The sequence below is a fragment of the Mobula hypostoma genome, chromosome 23 (assembly GCF_963921235.1).
Source record: "Mobula hypostoma chromosome 23, sMobHyp1.1, whole genome shotgun sequence".
NCBI lineage: Eukaryota > Metazoa > Chordata > Chondrichthyes > Myliobatiformes > Myliobatidae > Mobula > Mobula hypostoma.
Genome location: NC_086119.1, coordinates 7689418 through 7717332, shown reverse-complemented (window position 1 = coordinate 7717332; position 27915 = coordinate 7689418). Strand labels below are relative to the sequence as shown.

The 27915-nt window shown below is 41.1% G+C and overlaps 1 protein-coding gene across 2 annotated transcripts in view; it reads left to right on the top strand.

Annotated features, from left to right (window-relative positions):
• vmp1 (vacuole membrane protein 1) overlaps positions 1-27915 on the top strand; it is a 179405-nt gene that overhangs the window by 32893 nt on the left and 118597 nt on the right. For both annotated transcript variants that reach the window (XM_063031509.1, XM_063031508.1), the window contains exons 2-5: positions 1032-1130; positions 8564-8699; positions 21856-21946; positions 24569-24679. In XM_063031509.1, coding sequence (XP_062887579.1) covers positions 1061-1130; positions 8564-8699; positions 21856-21946; positions 24569-24679 — 408 coding nt within the window. In that variant the 5' untranslated portion in view covers positions 1032-1060. The remainder of the gene's footprint in view (positions 1-1031; positions 1131-8563; positions 8700-21855; positions 21947-24568; positions 24680-27915) is intronic.

Below are 27915 nucleotides of genomic sequence, written 5' to 3'. Positions count from 1 at the left end.
CTGGTATGATTGAAACATACTTGAAGCAGGTGGATACCACAAGTTGCTGAAGCGAGAGGTTGAACAAATCCATGAATACACCAGGGAGTTGGTCGGCACAGATCCTCAGTACTTGGCCAGGTACTACATGGTGTGTGCTGGTTCCTCCCTGTTTTGGTGGTCAAAGCAAGCATAGAAGGCATTGAGCTCATCTGGAAGCAAAGCTCTGTCCCCTATATTACAAGATTTAGCTTTGTTGGGGGTTATGTCATTTCAAACCCTCCACTGCTGCTGAGTTCTTCCAGGTTTTTCTTCTCGGTTGCATTATCTGCAGACTCTTTGTCCTTTATGTTATTGATTTTTTTTAAACTAATAAATTGTTAATTGTAAAAGATCATAAATTAGTCAGGTTACAAAATTTAGTGAAAAAATGTATTTTCAGATCTTTATGAAACCCATCTGTATCAAACTGAAATTGCTTTTGTCACTTGCAAAGTTAGAGTTGTGATTACACAGAAAATTTAAAATAGTATAAGCACTGTGGGAATCCTTTCGCTGAGATTGTAAAACATACTTTAGCATGAAAGTTGCAAGTGTTGTACAGCAAGTTGGCACATAGAAATTCAAATGAATTATTAAATTTACTTTCGGTTTATTTAGCTAAGCATTATGTAGCTTGACATGCTTTCAATATAATATCCAGATATCTTGACATCTTCCATTTGTCTTACTCAGTTGTTCTTGAATGTGGAGGAATACGGAGGAATCTAAGGTGGGGGCTTATATGGTAGGCAGGGTTTGAAGGTCGGCACAACATTGTGGGCCAAAGGGCCTGTACTGTGCTGTACTACTCTATGTTCAAAAAAATGTTTTGAAGAATTTTACCTCTATTGATTAAAAAGTTTTGTTTCTTGCGTTGTTCTGTGCATGTGTGAAATAGAATTTCTTACTCTCTAGCCTAGTCTGGGGCACTTTTCTACAACTTTCTTGCAGTTTGGGAGAAAATACTATCCGCTGCATAGTTTGAATTTGATTTTCATTTGTTTGAACAGAATCACGAGGTGTGGAGGAAATTTATAAAATGGCAGAAAGTGAATCCAAGCATCACCGCTCAAGAATGCAGAAAGAGCAGCAGAATGGTAATTTCACAGGTCAGTCAATCCCTCTGGAGCTACAGATGCAGCTTTAAAAAAATGTAATTTTCACTGCCCTATCCGTGTATGTGCAAAGATTTTACCTGCAGTATATTTTTAAAACTTTGCTCTTGTTTTGAAGGTGATGATCACTTTAGAGAAATAGATGAAAGTTTCCTCAGTGCTCATGTTTTGCCACTCCCCATTTGTCTTTACCAGTTCCCACTCTTTTATTTGTTCAGCTTAAGCAAATGATAAATTAGACCCTAGCAGTAATTCTGTTGATCCAATGATATTCCCTTTCTTTTTGTCCTAGTGATTGAGTCACCTCCCAGTGGAAACTGATTTTAAAATATCTTGCTAGGTGATTTTGTAGATTTCTATATCTAAGGCAACATGTTCCAGCAAGCTTTGATTTGCGGGTTGTAACATGATACAGTATGCAGAGTCCATCTCCTTAGAACCTGACAACTTTGCTTGTACTTCTACAGTATAATTAAAAGCAAGAGTACTTTTCTGATTCATTAATTTAGTTTAAAGGTCCAAATTAGTGATCCTACTGAAATTTCGTCATTTGTATATTGGCAGAGATAAATCAGAATCAGATTTATTATAAGACCATAAAACATAGGAGCCGAATAAGGCCATTCAGCCCTTCGAGTCTGTTCCATCATTCCAACATGTCTGATCCCCGGATCCCCCTCAACCCCATACACCTGCCTTCTCTCCATATCCTTTGATGCCCTGACCAATCAGGAAACTATCAACTTCTGCTTTAAATATACCCATGGACTTGGCTTCCACCGCAGTCTGTGGCAGAGCATTCCACAGATTCACTACTCTCTGGCTCAAAAAAAAAATTCCTCACTTCTGTTCTAAAAGGCCTCCCTTCAATTTGGAGGCTGTGCCCTCTGGCTCTGGATACCCCCACCATAGGAGATGCCCTCTCTACATTTACCTTATCTAGCCCTTTCAACGTTCAGTTGGTTTCAATGAGATCCCCCTATCTCCCCCCACGTTCTTCTAAATTTCAGTGAATACAGACCCAAAGCTGCCATACACTTCTCGTGTTAACCCCTTCATTTCTGGAATCATCATCCTCAACCTCCTCTGGACTTTGTCCAATGACAACATACCCTTTCTGAGATATGGACCCAAAACTGTTGACAACACTCTAAGGGTGGCCTGACTAGTGTCTTGTCAAACTTCAGCATTATTTCCTTGTTTTTATATTCTATTCCCCTTGAAATAAATGCCAACATTGCATTTGCCATCTTTACCACAGACTCAACCTGTAAATTAACCTGGAAGTCTTGCACAAGGACTGCTAAGTCCCTCTGCACCTCTTGATGTTTGAATTTTCTCTCCATTTAGATAGTCTGTACTATTGTTCCTTTTACCAAAATGCATTATCATACATTTCCCAACCCAATACTGACCCCTGAGGAACACCACTAGTCACTGGCAGCCAACCAGAGAAGTCCCCTTTTGTTCCCACTTGCTACCTCCTGATTGTCAGTCATTCCTCTATCCATTCCAGTATCTTTCCTGTAATGCCATAGGATTTTATCTTGCAAAGCAGCCTTGTGTGGAACCTTATCAAATGCCTTTTAAAATCCAGGTAAATGACATCTACTGCCTCTCCTTTGTCCACTCTGCTTGTTACTTCCTTGACGAACTCTAATGGATTTGTCAGGCAAGATTTCCCTTTACAGAAACCATGCTGACTTTGACATATTTTATCATTAGTCTTGAAGTACCCCAAAACCTTATCCCTTAATAGAGTCCAACACTTTCCCAACACTGAGGTTAGATTAACTGGCCTACAATTTCCTTTATTTTGCCTTCCTCCCTTAAAGAGTGGAATGACATTTGCAATTTTCCAGTCCTCCGGGACTATGCCAGAATCAAGTGATTCTGGAAAGATCATGACCAGTGCATCCGTTATCTCTTCAGAAACCTCTGTCAGGACTCTAGGATGTAGTCCATCTGGCCCAGGTGACTTATCCACCTTAAGACCTTTGAATTTGCCTAGCACTTTTTCCTTTGTAATAGCAATAGCACTCATTCCTACTCCCTGACACTCATGGACCTCTGCTCAAGTATTCCACAGTAATAACTGATACTAAGTACTCATTAAGTTCATCTGCCATTTCTTTCTCCCCCATTGCTTCCTTACCAGCATAATTTTCCAGTGGTCCAATATCAACTCTCACCTCCCTCTTATTCTTTGTATAACTAAAAACATTTTAGTATCCTGCTTTATATTATTGGCTAGTCTGCCCTCATATTTCATCTTTTCCCTTCTTATAGCTGTTTTAGTTGCCTTTTGTTGGATTTTAAAAATTCCCAATCATCCAACTTCCCACTCACTTTTGCTACCTAGTATGAAACACAGAAACATAGAAAACCTACAGCACAATACAGGCCCTTAGGCTCACAATGCTCTGCCGAGCACGTACGTACTTTAGAAATTACCTAGGGTTACCCGTAGCCCCCTGTTTTTCTAAGCTCCATGTATTTATCCAGGAGCGTATTAAAAGACCCTATCGTATTGACCTCCACCACAGTTCCCGGCAGCCTTTTCCACACATTCACCACTGTCTGCGTTTTTTTTAAAAAAAAGACAACTTGCCTCTGACATCCCCTCTGTACTTACTTCCAAGCACCTTAAAACTGTGCCTTCTCGTGTTAGCCATTTCAGCCCTGAGAAAAAGCCTCTGACTATCCACACAATCAATGCCTCTCATCATCTTATACACCTCTATCAGGTCACCTCTCATCCTCCGTCGCTCCAAGGAGAAAAGGCCAAGTTCACTCAACCTATTCTCATAAGGCATGCTCCTCAATCCAGGCAACATCCTTGTAAATCTCCTCTGCACCCTTCCTATAGTTTCCACATTCTTCCTGTAGTAAGGTGACCAGAACTGAGCACAGTACTACAAGTGGGATCTGACCAGAGTCCTATATAGCTGTAACATTATTTCTTGGCTCTTAAACTCAATCCCACAGTTGATGAAGTCGAATGCACCTCATGCCGCCTTAACCACAGAGTCAGCCTGCGCAGCAGCTTTGAGTGTCCTGTGGATTCTGACCCCAAGTTCCCTCTGATCCTCCACACTGCCAAGAGTCTTACCATTAATACTATATTCTGCCATCATATTTGACCTTCCAAAATGAACCACTTCACACTTATCTGGGTTGAACTCCATCTGCCACTTCTCAGCCCAGTTTTGCATCCTATTAATGTACTGCTATAACCTCTGACAGCCTTCCACACTATCTACAACACCCCCAACCTTTGTGTCATCAGCAAATGTACTAACCCATCCCTCCACTTCCTCATCTAGGTCATTTATAAAAAATCACAAAGAGAAGGGGTCCCAGAACAGATCCCTGAGGCACACCACTGGTCACCCACCTCCATGCAAATATGACCCATCTGCAACCACTCTTTGCCTTCTGTGGGCAAGCCAGTTCTGGATCCACAAAGCAAGGTCCCCTTGGATCCCATGCCTCCTTACTTTCTCAATAAGCCTTGCATGGGCTACGTTATAAATGCCTTGCTGAAATCCATATACACTACATCTACTGCTCTACCTTCATCAACGTTTAACAAAGCCTTGCTGACTATTCCTAATCATATTATGCCTGTCCGAATGGTCATAAATCCTGCCTCTCGGGATCTTTTCTATCAACTTACCAACCACTGAAGTAAGACTCGCTGGTCTGTAATTTCCTGGGCTATCTCTACTCCCTTTCTTGAATAAGGGAAAAATATCTGTTACCCTCCAGAACCTTTCCCGTCCCCATTGACGATGCAAAGATCATTGCCAGAGGCTCAGCAATCTTCTCCCTCGCCTCCCACAGTAGCCTGGGGTACATCTCATCCAGTCCTGGAGACTTATCCAACTTGATGCTTTCCAAAAGCTCCAGCACATGCTTTTTCTTAATGTCTATTGCTTAAGCTTTTCAATCCTCTGTAAGTCATCCTTGCAATTGCCAAGATCCTTTTCCGTAGTAAGTACAAGCAAATCTGCTATCTCCTCCGGTTCCATACACACTTTTCCATTGTCACGCTTGATTGGTCCTATTCTCTTACATCTTATCCTTTTGCTCGTCACATACTTGTAGAATGCCTTGGGGTTCTCCTTAATCCTGCTCGTCAAGGCCTTCTCATGGTCCCTTCTGGCTGTCCTAATTTCATTCTTAAGCTCCTTCTTGCAAGCCTTATAACCTTCTAGATCTCTATCATTACCTAGTTTTTTAAACCTTTCATAAGCTTTTCTTTTCTTCTTGACTACGTTTTCAACAGCCTTTGTACACTATGGTTCCTGTACCCTACCATCCTTTCCCTGTCACATTGGAACATAGCTATGCAAAATGCCATGCAAATATCCCCTGAATATTTGCCACATTTCCACCATATCTTTCCCTGAGAACATCTGTTCCCAATTCGTTTCCAAGTTCCTGCCCTGATAGCCTCATATTTCCCCTTACTCCAATTAAACACTTTCCTAATTTGTCTGTTGCTAACCCTCTCCAATGCTATGGTAAAGGAGATAGAATTGTGATCACTATCTCCAGAATGCTCTCCCATTGAGAGACCTGACACCTGACCAGGTTCATTTCCCAATACCAGATCAAGTACAGCCTCTGCTCTTGTAGGCTTATCTACATATTGTGTCAGGAAACCTTCCTGAACACACCTAACAAACTCCACCCCATCTAAACCCCTTGTTCTAGGGAGATGCCAATCAATATTTGGGAACTTAAAATCTCCCACAATGACAACCCCGTTATTATTACACCATTCCAGAATCTATCTATCTCTCTCTCTCTCTCACTCTCTCACTCTCTCTTTTTATTTATATACACACACACACACACACACACACACACACACACACACACACACACACACACCCAGTAGAGTCATTGATCCCTTGTCTCTGATCAGCAGTGCCACACTCCACCTCTGCCTCCCTTCCTGCCCCTGAGCCATCTAGGTCTCTGTCATGGCCACAACATCATAGCTCCAAGTACTGATCCACGCTCTAAGCTCATCTGCTTTGTTCATAATACTCCTTGCAGTAAAATAGACACATCTAAAGCCATCGGTCTGAGCGTGTCCCTTCTCTATCACCTACCTATCCTCCCTCTCGTACTGTCTCCAAGCTTTCTCTATTTGTGAGCCAACAACCCCTTCCTGACTTGTCAGTTTGGTTCCCACCCCCCCAACAATTCTAGCTTAAACTTTCCCCAATAGCCTTAGCAAACCTCCCTGCCAGAATATTGGTCCCCCTGGGATTCAAGTGCAACCTGTCCTTTTTGTATAGATCACCCCTGCCCCAAAAGAGGTCCCAATGATCCAGAAATCTGAATCCCTGCCCCCTGCTCTAATCCCTCAGCCATGCACTTATCTTCTACCTCTCTCTTTTCCAATACTCACTGTTGTGTGGCGCAGGCAGTAATCCTGAGAATACTACCTTTTGAGGTCGTGCTTCTCAATTTCCTTCCTAACTCCCTGTAGTCTGTTTTCAGGACCTCCTCCCTTTTCCTACCCATGTTACTGGTACCAATATGTACCACGACCTCTAGCTGTTCATCTTCCCACTTCAGGATATTGTGGACACAATTAGAAACATCCCGGACCCTGGCACCTGGGAGGCAAACTACCATCCGTGTTTCTTTCCTGCGTCCACAGAATCGCCTGTCTGACCCCTTAACTATAGAGTTCCCTATCACTGCTGCCATCCTGTTCCTTTCCCTACCCTTCTGAGCCACAGGGCCAGACTCTGTGCCAAAGGTACGGCCACTGTTGCTTCCCCCAGGTAGACCATCGCCCCCCCCAACCGTACTCAAACAGGAGTACTTATTGTTAAGGGGGACAGCCACAGCTACTCTCTATTATCTGACTTCCCTTCCCTCTCCTGACTTTTACCCACTTATCTGTCTCTCGAGGCCCCAGTGTGACTACTTGCCTATAGCTCCTCCCTATCACCACTTCACTTTCCCTGACCAGACAAAAGTCATCAAGCTGTATTTCCAGTTCCCTAACCTGGTCGCTAAGGAGCTGCAGCTCGACGCACCTGGCACAGATGTGGCCATCCAGGAGGCTGGGAGTCTACCGGACATCCTACATCTGACTCCCAGTACAGAACACCAGCCTCACAGACATACTTCCTGTTACTATTCTTCACAGGTAACCTACCTCACCTCAACCCATTATCAACTGAAGGCTATAAAACTGCCTTCTTTTAAACTCCTCGTGCTGACGTCCACATGCTTGCATAGTCATCCCTTTGTCAAACTGCCGAAGAAAACTCTGTCTGCTTTTAAACTCTTCGCACTAGTCTAACTTGCTGACATTCACATGCTTGCACAGTCGTCCCTCGATGCCCTTTCCTTGGCTTTTGAAGTCCTTAACTTTCCTTGTCAAGCATGGTTGCTTAGCCCTGCCATTTGAGAACTGTGACTTCTGTGGGACATAGCTATCCTGTGCCTTGTGAACTAGTCCCAGGAACTGCAGCCACCTCTGCTCTGCCATCATCGCCGCTAGTATCTCCCTCTAACCCATCTGGGCAAGCTCCTCTCATGCCTCTGTAATTCCCTTTATTCCACTGCAATATTGATACATGTGACTTGTGCTTCTCCCTCTCAAATTGCAGTCGTGTACAGTCTTGTAATTAACACTGTCTTGTACAACTGGAAATTTGTTTTAAGGCAGCAGTGTAGTGCAAAGACATGAAATTGCTATAGATTCCAAACTAAATGAATAGTGCAAAAAAAGAGTGATGGAAGTGTTAATGAGTTCATGATTAATGGTGATGGTCCTTGGTAAAGGAAACTACCATCTTGAGTCACAGTTTCAGGACCATGTCCTTGATGGTGAAAGGGGTTGTGTCAATGATGGACATGGCTGAGTCTACCATACCACACTCTTCTGCAACTAGTCAGAATGCTAATTTTTAGTGACATATTAAATCTCCTCAAGCTGTTAACAAAGTTCGTTCATGATTGCATCAACGTGTTGGACGCAATATAAATCCTCTGAGATATTGATGCCCAGGAGCTTAAGGCTGCTCACTGGTGATCACTAAATGAGGACCTGTGGGTGTTCTCCTGACTTTCTCTAAAGGTAGGAGAAGAGTGTCACTTGGTATGTCAACACTTCAGAATCAAGTTTTTAAACCTTTCCCTACCTTGTACATACCCAAATACCAAGGGACCATTAGATAATTCAGGTTTTGTTAATGCTCGCTTAACATCCTTGAACACCTCTTGGTAGAGGTTTGCATGTCTGATAACTTTTTGTGCTCTAAGTTAAGTTTTCAAAATCAGTTCTGCTATTGAAGATCAAACTGGATGCTACCAGGGCATTTTTTAAAATGCAAAATTGATGTATTGATTTGAATAGATGGTTTTTGAAAATGGCTTTTTTATTTCAGATCTCTTGTCATTGAATGAGAGGAAACTGAAGGATCAAGAGGAGAGGGAGACAATAGTTTTATGGAGGCGGCCTGTCACCACTCTACACTACTTCCTCCTAGAAGTTATCATAGACTTTAAAGAATGGGCAATAAAGTAGGTAATCGAATACTTTACTGGTCAGTCCCGTCTGAGGAGCTGGCTATTATTTGGACATTGTAAATCTGTATTATGTTGCAAAGTTCATTGAATGCTGAAGTACTAATTAAAAATTAGGAATACAGTCAAGTTCCCTGACTTAAAAAAAATCTGATATTCATGTTGCATACTTTGTCTTTTGCAGTAATTTTAGTTTTAGTAAATTACAGTGCAATCAAAGTGGATGTTGGGATTATTCTAATCAAATAATTGTTTTTGATGCTTAATTTTCCACATTATACGCCTTCTGCTGTTTAGTTATTCATTGAACTTATCTATGTCCCTTACACTGTGCATGAAATGTGTGTCTATTGGTTTCTGTCAGCAGATTTAGATGTGATACACTGTGTCCTGTCATCCAAGTCATTTATGTAGTTTGTAAATGCAGTAACTGGGAGCCAAGTACTACTCCTATTAGTAACTGTGCCTGTCTGAAAACTATCTTTATTTGTTTTCTGTCCTTTAATCAGTCTTTCCTCCATGATGATGTATTATGCCATGAGTTCTTAGTTCATTTAAGAGTCTTGTGTGTTACTTTATCAAATAACTTTAAAAATCCAAATGTGTTCTTGTGTACCTACCCTCCCTCAATCACTTGGTTGGTGGTGTTTAAAACTTAGATGTTTTGAATGGTCTGTACTATTTCATTATTAAAAATTCTATTCATCTGTGACATTTGTTCGTAGCAGCACGTTTTCAATGATCTGAGTAGACCCTCCAAGTATTACATACATATAAAAATATGAGTTAGGCGTTGAAGACTACTTGCCCTCTCAAGCCTACTCTGGCATTCATAAGACCATAAGATATAGGAGCAGAATGAGGCCATTTGGCCGTTCAAATCTGCTCCTCCATTTCATGGCTGATCCATTTCCCCTGTCAGACCCAATCTCCTACCTTCTCCCCGTATCCGTTCATGCCCTGACCAGTCAAGAATCTTATCAACCTCTGCCTTAAATATACAGTTGAAGTCAAATGTTTACATACACCTTAACCAAATACATTTAAACTCAGTTTTTCACAATTCCTGACATTTAATCCTAGAAAACATTCCCTGTCTTAGGTCAGTTAGGAACACTATTTTAAGAATGTGAAATGTCAGAATAATAGTAGAGAGAATGATTTATTTCAGCTTTTATTCCTTTCATCACTTTCCCAGTGGGTCAGAAGTTTACATACACTTTGATAGTATTTGGTAGCATTGCCTTTAAATTGTTTAACTTGGTTCAAACATTTTGGGTAGCCTTCCACAAGCTTCTCACAGTAAGTTGCTGGAATTTTGTTCCATTCCTCCAGACAGAACTGGTGTAACTGAGTCAGGTTTGTTGGCCTCCTTGCTCGCACACGCTTTTTCAGTTCTGCCCACAAATTTTCTATCGAATTGAGGTCAGAAAATAATGTCAAAGTCTGGTTCATCCTTGGGAGCAATTTCTAAATGCCTGAAGGTACCACGTTCATCTGTACAAACAATAGTACGCAAGTATAAGTACCATGGGACCACACGGCCGTCATACCACTCAGGAAGGAGATGCATTCTGTCTCTTAGAGATGAATGTTCTTCGGCGCGAAAAGTGCAAATCAATCCCAGAACAACAGCAAAGGACCTTTTGAAGGTGCTGGAGGAAACAGGTGGAGAAGTATCTATATCTACAGTAAAACGAGGCCTATAGCAACATAACCTGAAAGGCTGCTCTGCAAGGAAGAAGCCATTGCTCCAGAACCGCCATAAAAAAGCCAGACTACGGTTTGCAAGTGCACATGAGGACAAAGATCTTACTTTTTGGAGAAATGTCTTCTGGTCTGATGAAACAAAAATTGAACTGTTTGGCCATAATGACCATCGTTACGTTTGGAGGAAAAAGGGTGAGGTTTGCAAGCCGAAGAACACCATCCCAACCGTGAAGCATGGGGGCGGCAGCATCATGTTGTGGGGGTGCTTTGCTTCAGGAGGGACTGGTGCACTTCACAAAATAGATGGCATCATGAGGAAGGAAAATTATGTGGATATATTGAAGCAACATCTCAAGACATCAGCCAGGAAGTTAAAGCTCGATTGCAAATGGGTCTTCCAAATGGACAATGACCCCAAGCATACTTCCAAAGTGGTGGCAAAATTGCTTAAGGACAACAAAGTCAAGGCTTTGGAGTGGCCATCACAAAGCCCTGACCCTGATCTGATAGAAATGTGGACAGAACTGAAAAAGCGTGTGCGAGCAAGGAGGCCTACAAATCTGACTCAATTACACCAGTTCTGTCTGGAGGAATGGAACAAAATTCCAGCAACTTACTGTGAGAAGCTTGTGTAAGGCTACCCAAAACGTTTAACCCAAGTTAAACAATTTAAAAGCAATGCTACCAAATACTAACAAAGTGTATGTAAACTTCTGACCCACTGGGAAAGTGATAAAAGAAATAAGAGCTGAAATAAATTATTCTCTACTATTATTCTGACATTTCACATTCTTAAAATAAAGTATTGATCCTAACTGACCTAAGACAGGGAATGTTTTCTAGGATTAAATGTCAGGAATTGTGAAAAACTGAGTTTAAATGTATTTGGCTAAGGTGTATGTAAACTTCTGAAGTCAACTGTACATAGAGACTTGGCCTCCACAGCTGCCCATGGCAATGAGTTCCACCAATTCGCCACTTTCTGGCTAAAGAAATCCCTCCTGATCTCCACTCTGAAAGGATGCCCTCTATTCTGAAGCTGTCTCCTGTGATCTTAGACTCTCCCACCACTCTATCAAGGTTTTTCACCATTTGATAGGTTCTAATGAGGTTGTCCCTCATTCTTCTGCATTCTAATGAATATGGGCCCGGAACCATCAAATGCTCTTCATATGACAAGCCATTCAATCCTGGAGTCAATTTTGAGAACCTCCTTTGAGCCCTCTCCAGTTTCAGTACAGCCTTTCTAAGATAAGGGGTCCAAAACTGCTCACAATGCTCCCAAGTGAGGCCTCGCCCGTGTTTTATAAAGTCTCAACATTACATTCTTGCTTTTATATTCTAGATGAGTGTTAATATTGCATTTGTCTTCCTCACCCCAGACTCAACTTGCAAATTAACCTTTAGGGAATCCTGCGCAAGGACTCTAAGTCCCTTTGCGCCTCAGATTTTTGTATTTTCTCTCCATTTAGAAAATAGTTAACCCTTTCATTTCTTATAAATTGCATGATCATACACTTCCAGGCACTGTATTCTACTTCTTTGCCCTTTCTCCTAATCTGTCTAAGTCCTTTGGCAGCCTCTCTACTTCCTCCAAACTATCTGTCCCTTCACTTATCTTTGTATCATCTGGAAACAAAGTCATCAATTCTGTCATCCAAATCATTGACATATAATGTAAAAAGAATCGGTTCCAACACAGACCCCTGATGAACACCACTGGTCAGCAGCAGCCAGCCAGAAAAGGCTCCCTTTATATCCACTCTTTGTCTCTTGCCAATCAGCCACAGCTTTATCCATGTGAGAATCTTTCCGATAATACCATGAGCTCATATCTTGTTAAGCAGCCTCATGTGTGGCACCTTCTGAAAATCCAAGTGCAGAACACCAACTGATTCTCCTTTGTCTATCTTGCTTGTTATTTCTTCAAAGAATTCTAACAGACTTGTCAGTCAAGATTTTCCCTTGAGGAAACCATGCTGACTACAGCCTAGTTTATGTGTTCCAAATACCCCAAAACCATATCCTTAGCAATTGACTCCAACATCTTTCCAGCCGGAGGTCAGACTAACTGATCTGTGATCTCCTTTCTTCTGCCTGTCTCCCGTCTTGAAGAGTAGAACCATTCCATAATCCAGTGATATTGAAAGATCATTACTTATACCTCCAGTCTCTTCAGCCACCTTTTTCAGAACTCTGGGGTGTAGATCATCTGGTCCAGGTGCCTTATCTACCTTTAAACCTTTCAGTTTCCCAAGAATCTTCTCCCTAGTAATGGTAATTTTGCACACTTCATGACCTCTAATACCCAGAACTTCCACCGCACCAAAGTGAAGAATGATGCAAAATAAGACATAGAAGTAGAATTGGGCCATTTAGTCCATCCATCAAGTCTGCTCCACCATGGCTGTTATATTATCCCTTCCAACCCCATCCTCCTGCCCTTTCCCCATAACCTTTGATACCTTTATTAACCAAGAACCTATCAAGCTCTGCTTTAAATAAACCCAATGACTTGGCCTCCACAGCCAGATGTAGCGATGAAGTTCACACATTCACCACCCTCAGGCTAAAGAAATTCCTCCTCTTCTTCTTTGTTCTAAAGGGATGTCATCTGGTCCTAGACTCCCTTACTATAGGAAACATCCTCTTTGCATCCACTCTAGATATTTATTCAATCTAGATATTTATTCAGTTCGCCTGCCATTTACTTGACCCCCCCCCCCATTATTACCTCTCCAGCATCATTTTCCAATGGTCCAATATCCTCTTTTGCACTTTATCCTCTATGTATAGAAACATAGAAAACCTACAGCACAATACAGGCACTTTGGCCCACAAAGCTGTGCCGAACCTTAGAAATACCTAGGCTTACCCATAGTCCTCTATTTTTCTAAGCTCCATGTATCCATCCAGGAATCTCTTAAAAGACCCTATCGTTTCCAGCTCCACCACTGCTGCCGGCAGCCCATTCCATGCACTCACCACTCTCTGTGTAAAACAACAACTACTTACTCCTGACATCTCCTCTGTACCCACTTCCAAGCACCTTAAGACTATGCCCTCTCGTGCTAGCCATTTCAACCCTGTGAAAAAGCCTCTGACTTTCCACATGATCAGTGCCTCTCATCATCTTGTACACTTCTATTAGGTTACCTTTCATCCTTCATTGCTCCAAGGAGAAAAGGCCGAGTTCACTCAACCTATTTCATAAGACATGCTCCCCAATCCAGGCAACTTTCTTGTAAATCTCCTCTGCACCCTTTCTATGGTTTCCACATCCTTCCTGTAGTGAGGCGACCAGAACTGAGCACAGTACTCCAAGTGGGTCTGACCAGGGTCCTAAATAGCTGCAACGTTACCTCTCGGCTCCTAAACTCAATCCCACAATTGATGAAGGCCAATGCACCGTATACCTTCTTAACCACAGAGGCAACCTGCGTAGCAGCTTTGAGTGTCCTTTGGACTCAGACCCCAAGATCCCTCTGATCCTCCACACTGCTGAGAGTCTTGCCATTAATGCTATATTTTGCCATCATATTTGACCTATCAAAATGAATGACCTCACACTTATCTGGGTTGAACTCCATCTGCCACTTTTCAGCCCAGTTTTGCATCCTTTCAATGTCCCACTGTAACCTCTGACAGCCCTCCACACTATCCACAACACCCCCAACCTTTGTGTCATCAGCAAATTTACTAACCCATCCCTCCACTTCCTCATCCAGGTCATTTATAAAATTCACAAAGAGTAGGGGGTCCCAGAACAGATCCCTGAGGCACACCACTGGTCACTGGCCTCCATGCAGAATATGACCCATCTACAACCACTCTTTGCCTTCTGTGGGCAAGCCAGTTCTGGATCCACAAAGCAAGGTCCCCTTGGATCCCATATCTCCTTACTTTTTCAATAAGCCTTGCATGGGGTACCTTATCAAATGCCTCCTGAAATCCATATACGCTACATCTACGGCTCTACCTTCATGTATCTGAAGAATCTTTTGGTATCTTTTTTAATATTATTGGCTAACTTACCTTTGTATTCCATCTTTACCTTAATGGCTTTTTTAGTTTCCTTCTGCTTTTTAAAAGCTTCCCAATCCTCTAACTTCCCTTCAATTTTGGCTTTATTATATGCCCTCTCTACTTTTGCTTTTACTTTGGCTTTGACTTGTGATGTTAGCCATGGTTGTGTCATGTTTCCTTTAGAATAATTATTTCTCTTTGGGATGTATATATCATGTGCCTTCTGAATTGCTTTCAGAAATTCCAGCCACTGCTGTTCTGCCTTCATCCTTGCCAGTGTCCTTTTCAGTCAATTCTGGCCAACTCCTCCCTCATGCCTCTGTAATTCATTTACTCCACTGTAATACTGATACATCTGATTTTAGCTTCTCCTTCTCAAATTTCAGGGTGAATTCTATCATATTATGATCACTTTCCCCCAAGGCTTCTTTTACCTTATGCTCTCTAATCAATTTTGGTTCATTGTGCAATACCCGATCCAGAATAGCTAATCCCTGAGTGGGCTGAACCCTGAGCTGTTCTAAAAAGCCATCACGTAGGCATTCTAGAAATTTCCCCCTCTTAGAATCCAGCAACAACTTGATTTTCCCAATCTACCTGCATATTGAAATCCCCATGACTGTTGTAACATTACCCCTTTGATATGCATTTTCTATCTCCCATTGTAATTAGAAGGCTACATCCTTACTACTGTTTGGGGATCAGTATATAAAAGGTCTTTTTACCCTTGCAGTTTCTTAGCTCCATCCACCATGATTCAACACCTTCTGATTCTGTCACCTCTTTCTAATGATTTGATTTCATTTCTTACCAACAGAGCAACATCACCCCCTCTGCTCTCCTGCCTGTCCTTTCGACATAATGTGTATCCTTGGACATTAAGCTCCCAGCTATTGTCGTCTTTCAGCCATGATTCAGTGATGTTTACAACAACGTGCATGCCAGTCTATAACTGTGCTAAAGTTCATCTACTTTTCCTGTATACTGCACACAGACAAATATAGCATCATCAGTCCTGTATTCACCCTTTTCTATTTTGGCCACCTTTTATGTTGCAGCTCATCCTGTTGACTGCAATTTTGCCTGATCATCAGCCTCTCCTTGCTTACAGTCTCACTGCACATTAACTCTGTTAACAACTACAGTGGTGCTAGAAAGTTTGTGAACACTGTAGAATTTTCTCTATTTCAGCAAAAATATGACCTAAAGTGTGATCAGATCTTCACGTAAGTCCTAAAACTGGATAAAGAGAACCCAATTAAATAAATAACACGAAAAGCATTATACTTGTTGATTTGTTTATTGAGAAAAATGATCCAATATCCAATATATTCTAATAGATGAGCAATGAACAAATCAGAACAGAGAGAGTAACTTGCAAAACAATTTGCCTCACTCAAGCCTAATCTCGCATAAGCCTGATGAGCCAAAGCCACTCTAACGAATTGCACACTTAAGAATGCCTGCTCTGCTTGCACCTGCATTACTTGTATTCCCCCTTTCTAATGAATCCCTCAACTCAGAGAAACTGCTGCAAAACTCTGCCCTTAAAATCTCGATCGATTGTACTGATTTTAAAAAGCAGTTCTTTTTACACACCCCTGGCAACAATTGTCTAACTTCGAAAACTGGGTCAAAGTTCTGCTTTTTAAATCTAGAAGACAGAATTGACTGTCGATTCAGTAAGGTCATGGATGATATGGTTGTAATCTGAACCCCTTATTTCTCCCTGGTAATATTTCATCTTGTCTATCTGTTCAACTTTGGCTGAAGAATGTTCAAAGACTGTTTCTACCTTTCTTTTCCTTGAGTGGCACAGTAGTATAGCGGTGAGTGTAAACTTTACAACACCAGCTGTAAAGGAGCTTGTACATTCTCCTTGTGACTGTGTTGGTTTCCTTTGGGTGCTTTAGTTTCCTCCCACTTTCCAAAGACATTGGTTAGGGTTAGTAAATGTTGGCACTGGAAATATGGCGACAGTTGTGGGCTGCCCAGCGCATCCTTGAACTGCGTTGTTCATTGATGCAAAGGATACATTTCACTGTATGTTTAGATGTACATGTGACAAATAAAGCTAATCCTTTTCGGATAAGAATTCCAATGACTTGCAACCCTCAGAAAATTTTTTGCTTTGTGCCCGAGTTATATTGGTGACTTTTAAACTGTGACCCCAATTCCAGATTCATCCACAAATGAAAGTACCCTCTCCACATCCACTTTGTCAGGATAACTCACCCTTGTATATTTCAGTCAAATCATTTCTGTATTTTTAAACTCTGGGATGTACAGGGCAATCTGCCCATTCCCAAATGTCAGTCCAGTGACCTGCCTTTGAACTCTATCCAATGTAGTAACATTTATTCTCAAATTAGACCACTGCTTTATAACTTAAGTATAATCTGGCAATTAACATGAATAATTTTTAAAAAGCATTTACTTGCTGCATATGTATGCTGATGTTTTATGAATCATGTACAAGGGCATCCAGCTGAGTTCCCCATACTTCCACTAATTAAATAATATGCTTTTCTACTTTCCTGCTAAAATCACAATTTCACTTTTTCCAATAATGTACTTCCAGTTGCCTGATGTGTGCCTATTCATATAACTTGTTTATATTCCTTTTAATCTCATTTTCTCTTTGTAACTATATTCCTACCTACCTTTATGTGAAGTTATCTATCTAAAATAATGTAAATTGTCATGCAAACTCCTAATTCGGTTACTCATGTGAGAAAATATCTATTTTCTCAAAACGAATTGCACCAAATACTAATCCGATTTGATGAATTGCTTTAAGGATGTTGGACATTCCAAATATCTCACTGAGATTGACTATTTAAACTCTACTTCAAAGAACAGGGTTTCCCTTCTTCCATCATTGATGGTGCCCTCACGCATATCTCCATTTCCTGGACATCCATCCTCACTCCATCTTCCCGCTGCTCTAACAGGAGGAGTTAGAGTTCCTCTTATCCTTACTTACCACCTCAAGAGCCTCCACTTCCAACACGCCGTTTTTCGCAACTTATGCCATCTTCAAAGAGATCCTACCACCAAACACATCTTTACTTCCCCCCGACTCTTTGCTTTCCACAAAGATTGCTCCCTCTGTGATTCCCTTGTCCATTTGTCACTCCCCACTAACCTACCTCCCGGCACTTATCCCTGCAAGTGCCAAAGTGCTACACCTACCCATTCACCTCCATTCAGGGCCTCATTCAGTCCTTTCAGGTGACGCAATACGTCACGTGTGATTCTGCTGGGGTCATCTATTGTATCTGGTATTCCTATGTGGCCTCCAGTACATTGAGACCCATCATATATTGGGGGACAGCCTCATTGCACACTTATGCTCCATCCACCAGAAGTGGAACTTCTGGTTGGCCAAACATTTTAATTCTGATTCCAGTTTCTGCACGTCGGACCATCACCTCCTCTCGTGCCACGATGAAGCCACTCTTGGGGTGGAGGAGCAACACCTTATATTCTGTCTGGGTAGTCGCCAACCTGATGGCATGAATATAGATTTCTCCTTCTGGTTTTAAACAAAAATCTCCCCCGCCCTTCTATTCCCCTCTTGCCTCTTCTCATCTACCAGCACCTCTCCCGGTGCCCCTCGCTCTTTCCTTTCTTCTGTGGTCCGCTCTCTCCACTCTCTTCTTCTATCGGGACTCCTTCCTCTTCAGCCCTTTCCTTTCCCACAAACCTAAATCTACCTGATGCCTACCTGTTCTTCCTCACCCGCCCCCCCACCCCACCTATATTTTATTCTGGCATCTTTCCCCCTTCCTTTCCGGTACTGAAGAAGGGTCTTGGCCTGAAATGTCAACTGTTTGGTCATTTCCATGGATGCTGCTTGACCTGCTGAGTTCCTTCAGGTTTTTATGTGTGTCATTTTAGACAATAATGTCCAGCACTTGAGAACATGGATTATCAAATGCAGGAGTTCTAAACTTCATGAGAAATGGCACTTAAGGTGCTGAATTTCACAGCAGCACAGCTCTTCCTTCTAAGATTTATGCTGGGAGAAATCACATATTGGATTCTCTGCCAGGTTAGACCTGGTACTGAAATTGACCCAATTGATTTTGAGAGGAATTTTGGTGAAGTGGTGAAAAGTCAGCCAAGGGGTGGTGGGAGGGGTAAGGATGGTGGATTCTTTGTATTAGTTCAATTTTATGTTTGCATTAACTTTATTTTTTATGTATGACAATATCAGTGATATTTCAAAGTCAAAGCATCATTCAGCACAGAAACATGTCCTTTAGCTGACCTTATGCCATCCACGCTAATCTCACTTACCTGTCCTTGCGATACTTTTTTACATGTCTCTTAATCTTGTATCTGATTCCACCATCACCTCGCAATGCATCCCAGCTATCAGCTGTGCCTCTCAGACCACATTTAAAATTTCTTCCTCTCACCTTGGATCCATGTCCTTTTGATTTTCAAAGTATAAAAGGCACTCGCAGCTGTCTCAGCTGGGGTAGGGGAGCTTTGATTGCTCTCAATGCTTTTGGAATCATTCAGGGTGCAGGTTCTTTCTGTCCTCTCAGAGCCTGGTCACCACTTAGAAAACATCACTCAAGTGTAGACCATCTTGGGGCTTCATATGTGGATTTGGTCAAGTCAATTGTGGATGATGGACCCTGCACAACATGTTTCTGCCCAATGTCTATATACCATAACTCAGAGTAATAGAGCAATGTAACAGAGAAACAGGCCCTTTGCCCCAATGAATCCATGCCAACTACATTAGCAGTGTGATGTTAACCTGTTAATCAACTGTTATTGATATTGAAGCTACAGCAAAGGCATTGATGATTGTATTGTTATGTAAAGAGTAGTTCATTTATTCCTTGTTGACATTTTTTGAAAAGGATGTTCTTGTGTTGTTCCATAGCTTGGTGTGTATCTGGGCTTTAAAATCATTAACTTCATCTTTCAAACTGCTAACGGCTCCTTCATTCTCCACTGCAGCACAGTGACTATAAGAGTTTTTTTAACAACAGATTTTCATAGAACGATTTTTAGGCATTCAAAGCAGGCAAGATCGAGTAATAAAACATTAGTCAGTTATTGATTTTTCATAAACAAAGTTTTTAATATTTCATCTTTAAATACTGCAGTGCTTCCTGTGTTGTGTGTGTCACTTGTAAATGGGGTAATCAAAGGGCATGTTTCAGGAAGGAGTATTAAAGATTGAGATTTAATTTTCCCCCACAAGAAACTTGTTGATATCTAGAATGTATTGGTAGAGGAGGTGATGGAATTGGATACAAATTACTACATTTACATGGCACTTAAATAGACCACATCAGGTGGTCCTAATGCGAGCGGAAGGGATAAGTGTGGATGGACAAAGGGCGTGGATGCAGTGTGCTGAAGAACCCATTTCATGAGTTAGTAGGAGGAAGAATCCACCTAGTGTACTTCTATTCACACCAATTTTCATCTAATGCACCCTCTGACTTTAATTGATCTTTGTTTTTAATTCCCAGCTCTGTGGTTAGTGATGATGTCAGTCAGGAATGTTGAAATAAGCTTCTATTGAATGTGGCGAGAGTCTTGCTTTCGTAGGCATTACCTGTATTAAAAAGAACATTCTTGCCTAAACTTGTCTCCTATTGAACTAATTTTTCTTTCTCCACTGTGTACTTTGCCCTTTTCTAGCACCAATTTGTAACGAAGAAGGACCTGCTGAGAAACTAAACTGAATAGGGTTTCTTCCTTTCTCCATTTAAACTGCCCCTGAGATATTCATTTGCAAAATTAATAAATTTCCAGCACAATCTGACAGAGAGACAGTTCTTTTTCAATTATGCTCTAATTTAAAAAAAATAGCCAATACAGTGGATTCCAATTAATTAGAACACATCGAGACCAGTACGTTTTGGCCCAATTAAGCAGTTGCCCCAATTAACTGAAATTTCTTGGAAATAGTTCAAGGTATAAAGAAGACAATTTACCATTTAACTGAGTAACAAATTATGTGAAAAAGAGTCTTGGGCTTTCCTGGTTATATGATGAATAAACTCTTCTCGAGCTTCCAGCTGGATACAGGTATTGATTATGAACCGACATTTCAATGACATACTCTGCCATCTTCTTGGATTATCCTTGAAGATGGCAGAGGTTGTCATCGAAAAGTCAGTTATAGTTCACACCTGTACCCGGCTGGAAGCCTGAGGTGTATATTAGTAAATTATGTAGTTAAATGAAATACAGAACAAATTAGAACCCGATCTATTCTACAATACTACAAAACTGGATTAATTTCTAATAGTTATCCATAGAGGAATTCATCCATTGTATGCTGCCATGTTCTTTTGATTGACTGTAAATGAACAAAATCAGCACAGTTGCAGATAATGGACTGCTTTCAAACAATGCTTTAGATGATTGCATCCTCTAAATCTTCATTTTCATTGTAACATTCAAGATGATTACTGATACCTTCAAATTATTTGTAGTTTATAACTTGTTGAAGTTCATTTTCATTTTCACTCCCAGCCATTTCTGCATCTCCAAGCGCAAATACTTCAAACTGCAGTAAGCAACTAGTCCCTCACCTGAATTGTCCCTCTCCTTATTTCTCGCCAATTATCAGCGGCAAAAATCACTGCTTTTTGAAGACAAACACAATTGATGTTATTTTAAAAACTGTTTCTTCTAAGCATACTGTTGCATCTAACAGCCACGCAAGTGCATGTGACTGAAGTTATTTGGAAACTGTTTAGCAACAGTTTCCTGTCCCATTTAAGTGGCATAGTGTCCCAAATAAATGAAAGAACACCTGGATACCTGGTTATTTTCTTGATTAGTTTTTGATCTTTGTGTTGTCCCAAATAAGCAGCTGCCCAAATTAACCAAAATCCACTGTATATGTACTGAAATCAGCTGGGAGGCAGTTGATAAAGTGCCACATCAATGGTAATTGCTTATTTCATTTAATGTTGATGATATAGAGGGTCTGGATAGAAGATTAGCTGGTTTTCAGGAAAACGATCAAGCATAAAATATTTGTTTTCTGATTGGTAAGTTATAATGAGTGGCATAAAGCAACGTTGGTGTTAGAGTCTCAACTTTTTCCAAATGATATAAATGACATGATTGAAGTGATTTAATATGTGGTTGTTAAATTTGCTCATGGGACAGATAGCCAGGAAGGTAAGTTGGGAAATGGACTTGAGGAGTCCATCTGTCCTATAGAGGACAGAGATCATTGGTAGCCTCATGTCCATTTCTCAACCTGCACGACAAGTTTTTCACTGTACTTTGATACATGTGACAATAATAAACCAATCTGCCAATTTCTTTTTTTTCTTTCTATCTTCCCCCAACTAAAACTATAAACAGTCGCAGAGCTACCTACACACAGCTTCATTAATTCTGAACATGTTTTCCTTTCCAGGTTGTGGCAACGGCGGAGGTTTGTTCTGACTCTGCTGTTCTTGTTGGCTGTGGCTACACTGGCCTATTATATTGAAGGTGAACATCAGAAGGTGAGCTCTGGTTAAGGCTATTGATGTGATGAGGTAATATCCAGGGGAACAGTAAGCAAATGTAATAATAAGGTATTGCAGTGAACACAATTCAATATTCAAAGTACATTTATTGTCAAAGTATGTATATGATATACAACTTTGAGATTTATCTTATTGTAGGCAGCCACAAAGCAAACACAAAAGAATTCACTGAAAGTCCCACACCACAAAGGCAGTCACACATGATAGTACATGTCATACAAACAATCCACGGAGCATGTATCATGGAGTCCCTGAAAGAATGTCCACAGCCAGTTCAGTGCTGCAGCTGGTCCATAAGTCAATGGCTGCAGGCCACAGCCACAGAGCCAGGACTGGCACTGAGGCGACTGCAGATGGCCGCAGCTGCGGAGCTGAGGTGACTAAAGCCTGCTGAACAACAGTTCATCCTCTGCCCTTGGCTTCGATGCCTTAATCTTTTTAATTTTGCTCGTTGCTTAAATTGGCTAAGCATCATTTTTTTTAATCTGCCCTCGGTCCTGGGCCCCACTGCTTCAGTCTGGCCCTAAGTCCACTCCAGCAATTGCCACCGTAACTGTACCTGCATTTTCAAGAACCTAGTTCGCCGAATATTTCAGGATACCACAAAAATGCCAGGTCATACAGATGATTCAAAAGCCCATTTCCCGATGGGAAATTACAGGATGCGGGTTGCAGTGATTGTAGTCCAGAAAAAGTATATTTAGTAAAATTGTTAGAAGTTTTGTTTGCTTCCTGCAAGTGTCGTTGTGTCTTGCCAGCACCATCCTGCTAATTGCTAATAAATGGATGTCTGGTTAGTATCTGAAAGTTAAATAGTAATCATTCCTGGTTACAATCAGCAAATAGCCTTTGAACATTGCAATCTTCTCTTATTCTTAACTCTAGTGAATCCATGCAATTTATCACCCTCCCCCCACCCTTCACAGAACAAATGCCTCTGAACAAGGATCAATCTAGTGAGGAAATCTACTGTGAACAGCTTGTAACTGATTTTTCTATTGCCCTTTGTCTTTATATACACCATACAAAACTTTAAGATCCATGCATGTCATTGGGTGTAAGGCCCTCTGTTGGTAGTTCACTATATGTTCAGTCCATCATTCTGGGTTTTCCATGTATAATAATTCAAAAATCCACATCTTGCTTTGTTACCTTAGCTAGTCCATCAGGCTTTATTACTTAAATCTTTAAGGTAAAATGGTTTATTTGCATTTCTTTGTAATGATTTTACTTTTGTTAACAATAGATCATGATGTCAAATTGAAAGAAATTTGATACAAATTTGGCCAATATAGCTTTCTTCTGTCAAGGTGGCATTTTAAACCCAAGAGAAGGTCTGTGGTTCAATCATTATCCGAAAATATTTTCTCATCAATGAATAGCACCTTGATAATTTGGTTTGCTGATATGCAGTGCCTATTAAAAAGTATTTACTCCCTTTTAGAAGTTTTCACGTTTTATTGCTCTACAACATTGAATCACAGTGGATTTAATTTGGCTTTTGTGACACAGGTCAACAGAAAAAACTCTCATGTCAAAGTAAAAACAAATTTCTACAAAGTGATGTAAATTAATTACAAATATAAAACACTAAATAATTGACTGCATGACTCTTCACCCCCCCCCCTTAAAATGACACACCAAATCATCACTGGTGCAGCCAGTTGGATTCAGAAGTCACATAATTAGTTAAATGGAGATCTGTTTTTGGAGTCAAGGTGTTTCAATTGATTGTACTGAAAATACACTTGTATGTAGTGAAAATACACTCAGATGTGGAGAAACTTCTGTATGACAATTGCATATTGTGACCTAATTCATTCAGCCTCCAATTTCTCGGTCACATTCTCAGTTTTCATCAAAATTTCAATTGCTAATAATCGATTGTTTATTTTGTTACTTTATTGTACTCTGGAATCATCTTGGTATAGATTATCATACCATTAATAAAAAACAATGAAAACTATATCGTCTGTAGATAATGTGGAAGATAAAAACATGTAGTTACCATTTTTAATGTCTTTCCTCAGTAGCCTATGTTGGTGATTACTTTACCCAACTCTGGAACAGTGTTCCTTCTAAACTATGTGAGTGTATAGCCGTGCAGTAACTGAAATGCTCCTGTGCGCATAGCCTTTGTTGCCACTCAGCTGGAATTTTCTTTTATATAATGTTTTATTAATGTGGCGTGCAAGTTTCAGGCCATGTAAAAATTTCCTGCACAGAGCAGTGGTTGGTCTGCACAGCTCTTTGTATATTAAAAAAAATTAGAGGAAAAGTTACTCTGGAAGCATCTTGGTATACGTTATTTTACCATTAGTAAAAACAATGGAAACTGTATCATCTGTAGGTAATCTGGAAGGTAAAAACATTTTGCTATTACTTTTAATGTAGTGTCTTTCCTCACTAGCCTGAGTGCGCTTGGCTGTTTAAAGTTCAATGTTGTTTTCCTCTGTCTTTGGGAAGTATTTAATCTATTGGATTAATTCTGTTCAAAAATTCTTTTCCTTTTTAGCATTAATGGTTCTGCATGTTAAAATGTATTCAAAAAATTATGAGTGATACAAAATAGTAATTATTCTCTTTCTCTTTTGACAGTTTGTGGAACTTGTGGAAAAGAAGTTTCTGTGGTGTGCCTACTGGGTAGGCTTGGGTATCTTGTCCTCTGTTGGGCTTGGGACAGGTCTGCACACTTTCCTGCTCTATTTGGTAAGTTAATTAGTTACTTCAATTCAAATGTACTGTTGGGAGATTTTTGGTTGTATTTAATAAGCAACTGGCAAGTAATGAAATGGAAATGTAGAGATCTGATAACTTAAAATCATTGAAAAGTTTTGACACTGTTTTATCCCCCCCTTGTTCAATCCCTTCCCACCTATGTGCATGGCACTTCTCACGCTCTGAATCTTTTCAATGATTTTAAGTTCCCCGGCCCCCACTGCTTTATTTTCACCATGGATGTTTAGTCCCTATATACCTCCATCCCCCACCAGGAAGGTCTCAAAGCTCTCCATTTCTTTTTGGATTCCAGACTTAACCAGTTTGCCTCTACCACCATTCTGCTCCGTCTAGCTGAATTAGTCCTTACTCTCAACATTTCCTTCTTTGGCTCCTCCCACTTCCTCCAAACTAAAGGTGTAGCCATGGGCACCGTATGGGTCCCAGCTATGCCTGCTTTTTTGTTGGCTTTGTGGAACAATCCATGTTCCAAGCTTATACTGGTATTTGACCCCTCTTTTCCTTTGCTACATCGACGACTGCATTGGCGCTGCTTCCTGCACGCATACTGAGCTCGTTGACTTCATTAACTTTGCCTCCAACTTTCACCCTGCCCTCAAGTTTACCTGGTCCATTTCCGACATTCCCTCCCCTTTCTTGTTCTTTCTGTCTTTCTCTCTGGAGACAGCTAATCTACTGATGTCTACTATAAGCCTACAGACTCTCACGGCTACCTGGACTATTCCTCTTCCCACCCTGCCTCTTGCAAAAATGCCATCCCCTTCTCGCAATTCCTCTGTCTCTGCTGCATCCACTCTCAGGATGAGGCTTTTCATTCCAGGACGAAGGAGGTGTCCTCCACCATCAACTGTGCCTTCAAATGCATCTCTCCCATTTCACGCACATCTGCTGTCACCCCAGCCTCCTGCCACCCCACTAGGAATAGGGTTCCCCTTGTCCTCACCTACCACCCCACCAGCCTCTGGGTCCAACGTATAATTCTCTGTTACTTCTGCCACCTCCAACGGGATCCCACCACCAAGCACATCTTTCCCTCCCCCCCACCTTCTGCTTTTCGCAGGGATCGCTTCCTACGCGACTCCCTTGTCCATTCGTCCCCCTCAACCCTTCCCACCGATCTCCCTCCTGGCACTTATCCTTGTAAGCGGAACAAATGCTACACATGCCCTTACACTTCCTCCCTCACCACCATTCAGGGCCCCAGACATTCCTTCCAGGTGAGGCAACACTTCACTTGTGAGTCAGCTGGGGTGATATACTGTGTCCAGTGCTCCTGGTGCGGCCTTCTATATATTGGCGAGACCTGACGCAGACTGGGAGACCGTTTCGCTGAACACCTATGCTCTGGCCGCCAGAGAAAACAGGATCTCCCAGTGGCCACACATTTTAATTCCATGTCCCATTCCCATTCTGATATGTCTATCCACAGCCTTCTTTACTGTCAAGATGAAGCCACGCTTAGATTGGAGGAACAACACCTTATATTCCATCTGGGTAGCCTCCAACCTTATGGCATGAATATTGACTTCTCAAACTTCCGTTAATGCCCCTCCTCCCCTTCACACCCCATCCCTTTTTTTTATTTGATATATTTTTTATTCCCCCCCCCACCTTTTTTCTCTCTTTTTTCTCCCTATGTCCCTCTCACTATAACTCCTTGCCTGCTCTCCACCCTCTGGCTCCCCTCCCCCCTTCTCTTTCTCCCCAGGCTTCCTGTCCTATACTCCTCTCCCTTCTCCAGCTCTTAGATCCACCCCTCGCCTCCTGTCTTCTCCTATCATTTCGGATCTCCCCCTCCTGCTCCTACTTTCAAATCTCTTACTATCGCTTCTTTCAGTTAGTCCAGACAAAGGGTCCCGGCCCAAAACGTCAACTGTACCTCTTCCTATTGCCTGCTGCATTCACCAGCATTTTTTGTGTGTGTTACTCATATTTCCATTTTTAAAATCAGGGTCATAAGTATTTACATTCCAGAATTTGTTAAAAGTTAATATTTTAAATTGATTTTTAGTTTGGTAATACTGCTGTGTTTCAGGGAAGTTATTTAATAGACTTTAGGGAGTAATTTAAGAGACATGCAATTTGATTATGGTAGATATGAAAAAAACTGAACAAAGAGACTGAACCCAGAAGAAAATTCAGGCCAGGTTCAATAGGCATAGTATAGATATGAAGCTATGTCATTATGTGATGAATTTTTATATAAGTACAAATTTTGGTGTTCACATTTGCACTGCTTTGGTTACCGTCTCTCATCCTTGAACTATTTAGCACTGGCTTTGCACTTCAAAAGTTTATGCATTATTTGTTATTTTAAAACTAAACAGTAATAGCCAAGACTCTGAACTTGGCAGTAAAGTGACACCATTGTCTCCTGATTGAAGAAAACTGACCACAAAGACGTAGTGATTTCTGTGGTATGGATCTGACCTTTATGATGTTGTTGCTGTTCACTGTCATTTGAAGTAATTGAATACAGGTGCTTTAGGAAGGTATTGATATGTTGGCCTTCACTGGGATAGGGCTTGATTACAAGTATATAAAAAGTTTTTTTTGTAATTCTGTTGGCCTTTGGTAAGAGTACACCTGGAGTATTGAGTATGGTTTTGCTATCCTTTGTCTAAAAAAGGATGTACTTGCCACATAGTGAGTACAGCCAAGATTTACCACTTGGTGTTGCAGGGAATGGTGGGTTTGTTATGAGGTCAGAGTGGTACTGTGTCCTGAGTTTTAAAGAATGAGAGAAGATGTAGTCAAACCATTCAAGATTCTTAAAGGGCTTGATGCAGAGGATATTCCTCTGAGGATTCTAGGAACAGGGCATACCTCAAGAATAAGCAGTGGATAGGTTATTTGGAATGGAGATGGGGAGCAGTTTCACTCCTGATGATATTGAACCTTTGGAATTCTCTACGTTGGATAGTTGTGGGATTCAGTCATTCTATTTGTTTAAAATGGAGAACAATAGATTTCCAATTGTTTAGAGTATTGAAGGATATAGTTGATAGTGCTGGGAAATGGTGCTGAGGCAGGAGATTGGTTATAATCTTGGTGAATGGGAGAGCAGGATGAAACGGCCAGAAAGTCTGCTGTAGCTCCTCCCATCTGTTGTGAAAAGGATTCCCAGAGTGTAACAGCTCAATCAACAAAATGGCTGAGCAACCAACAATTTGAAAGACATCACACTGGAAAGCCACAGCACAATT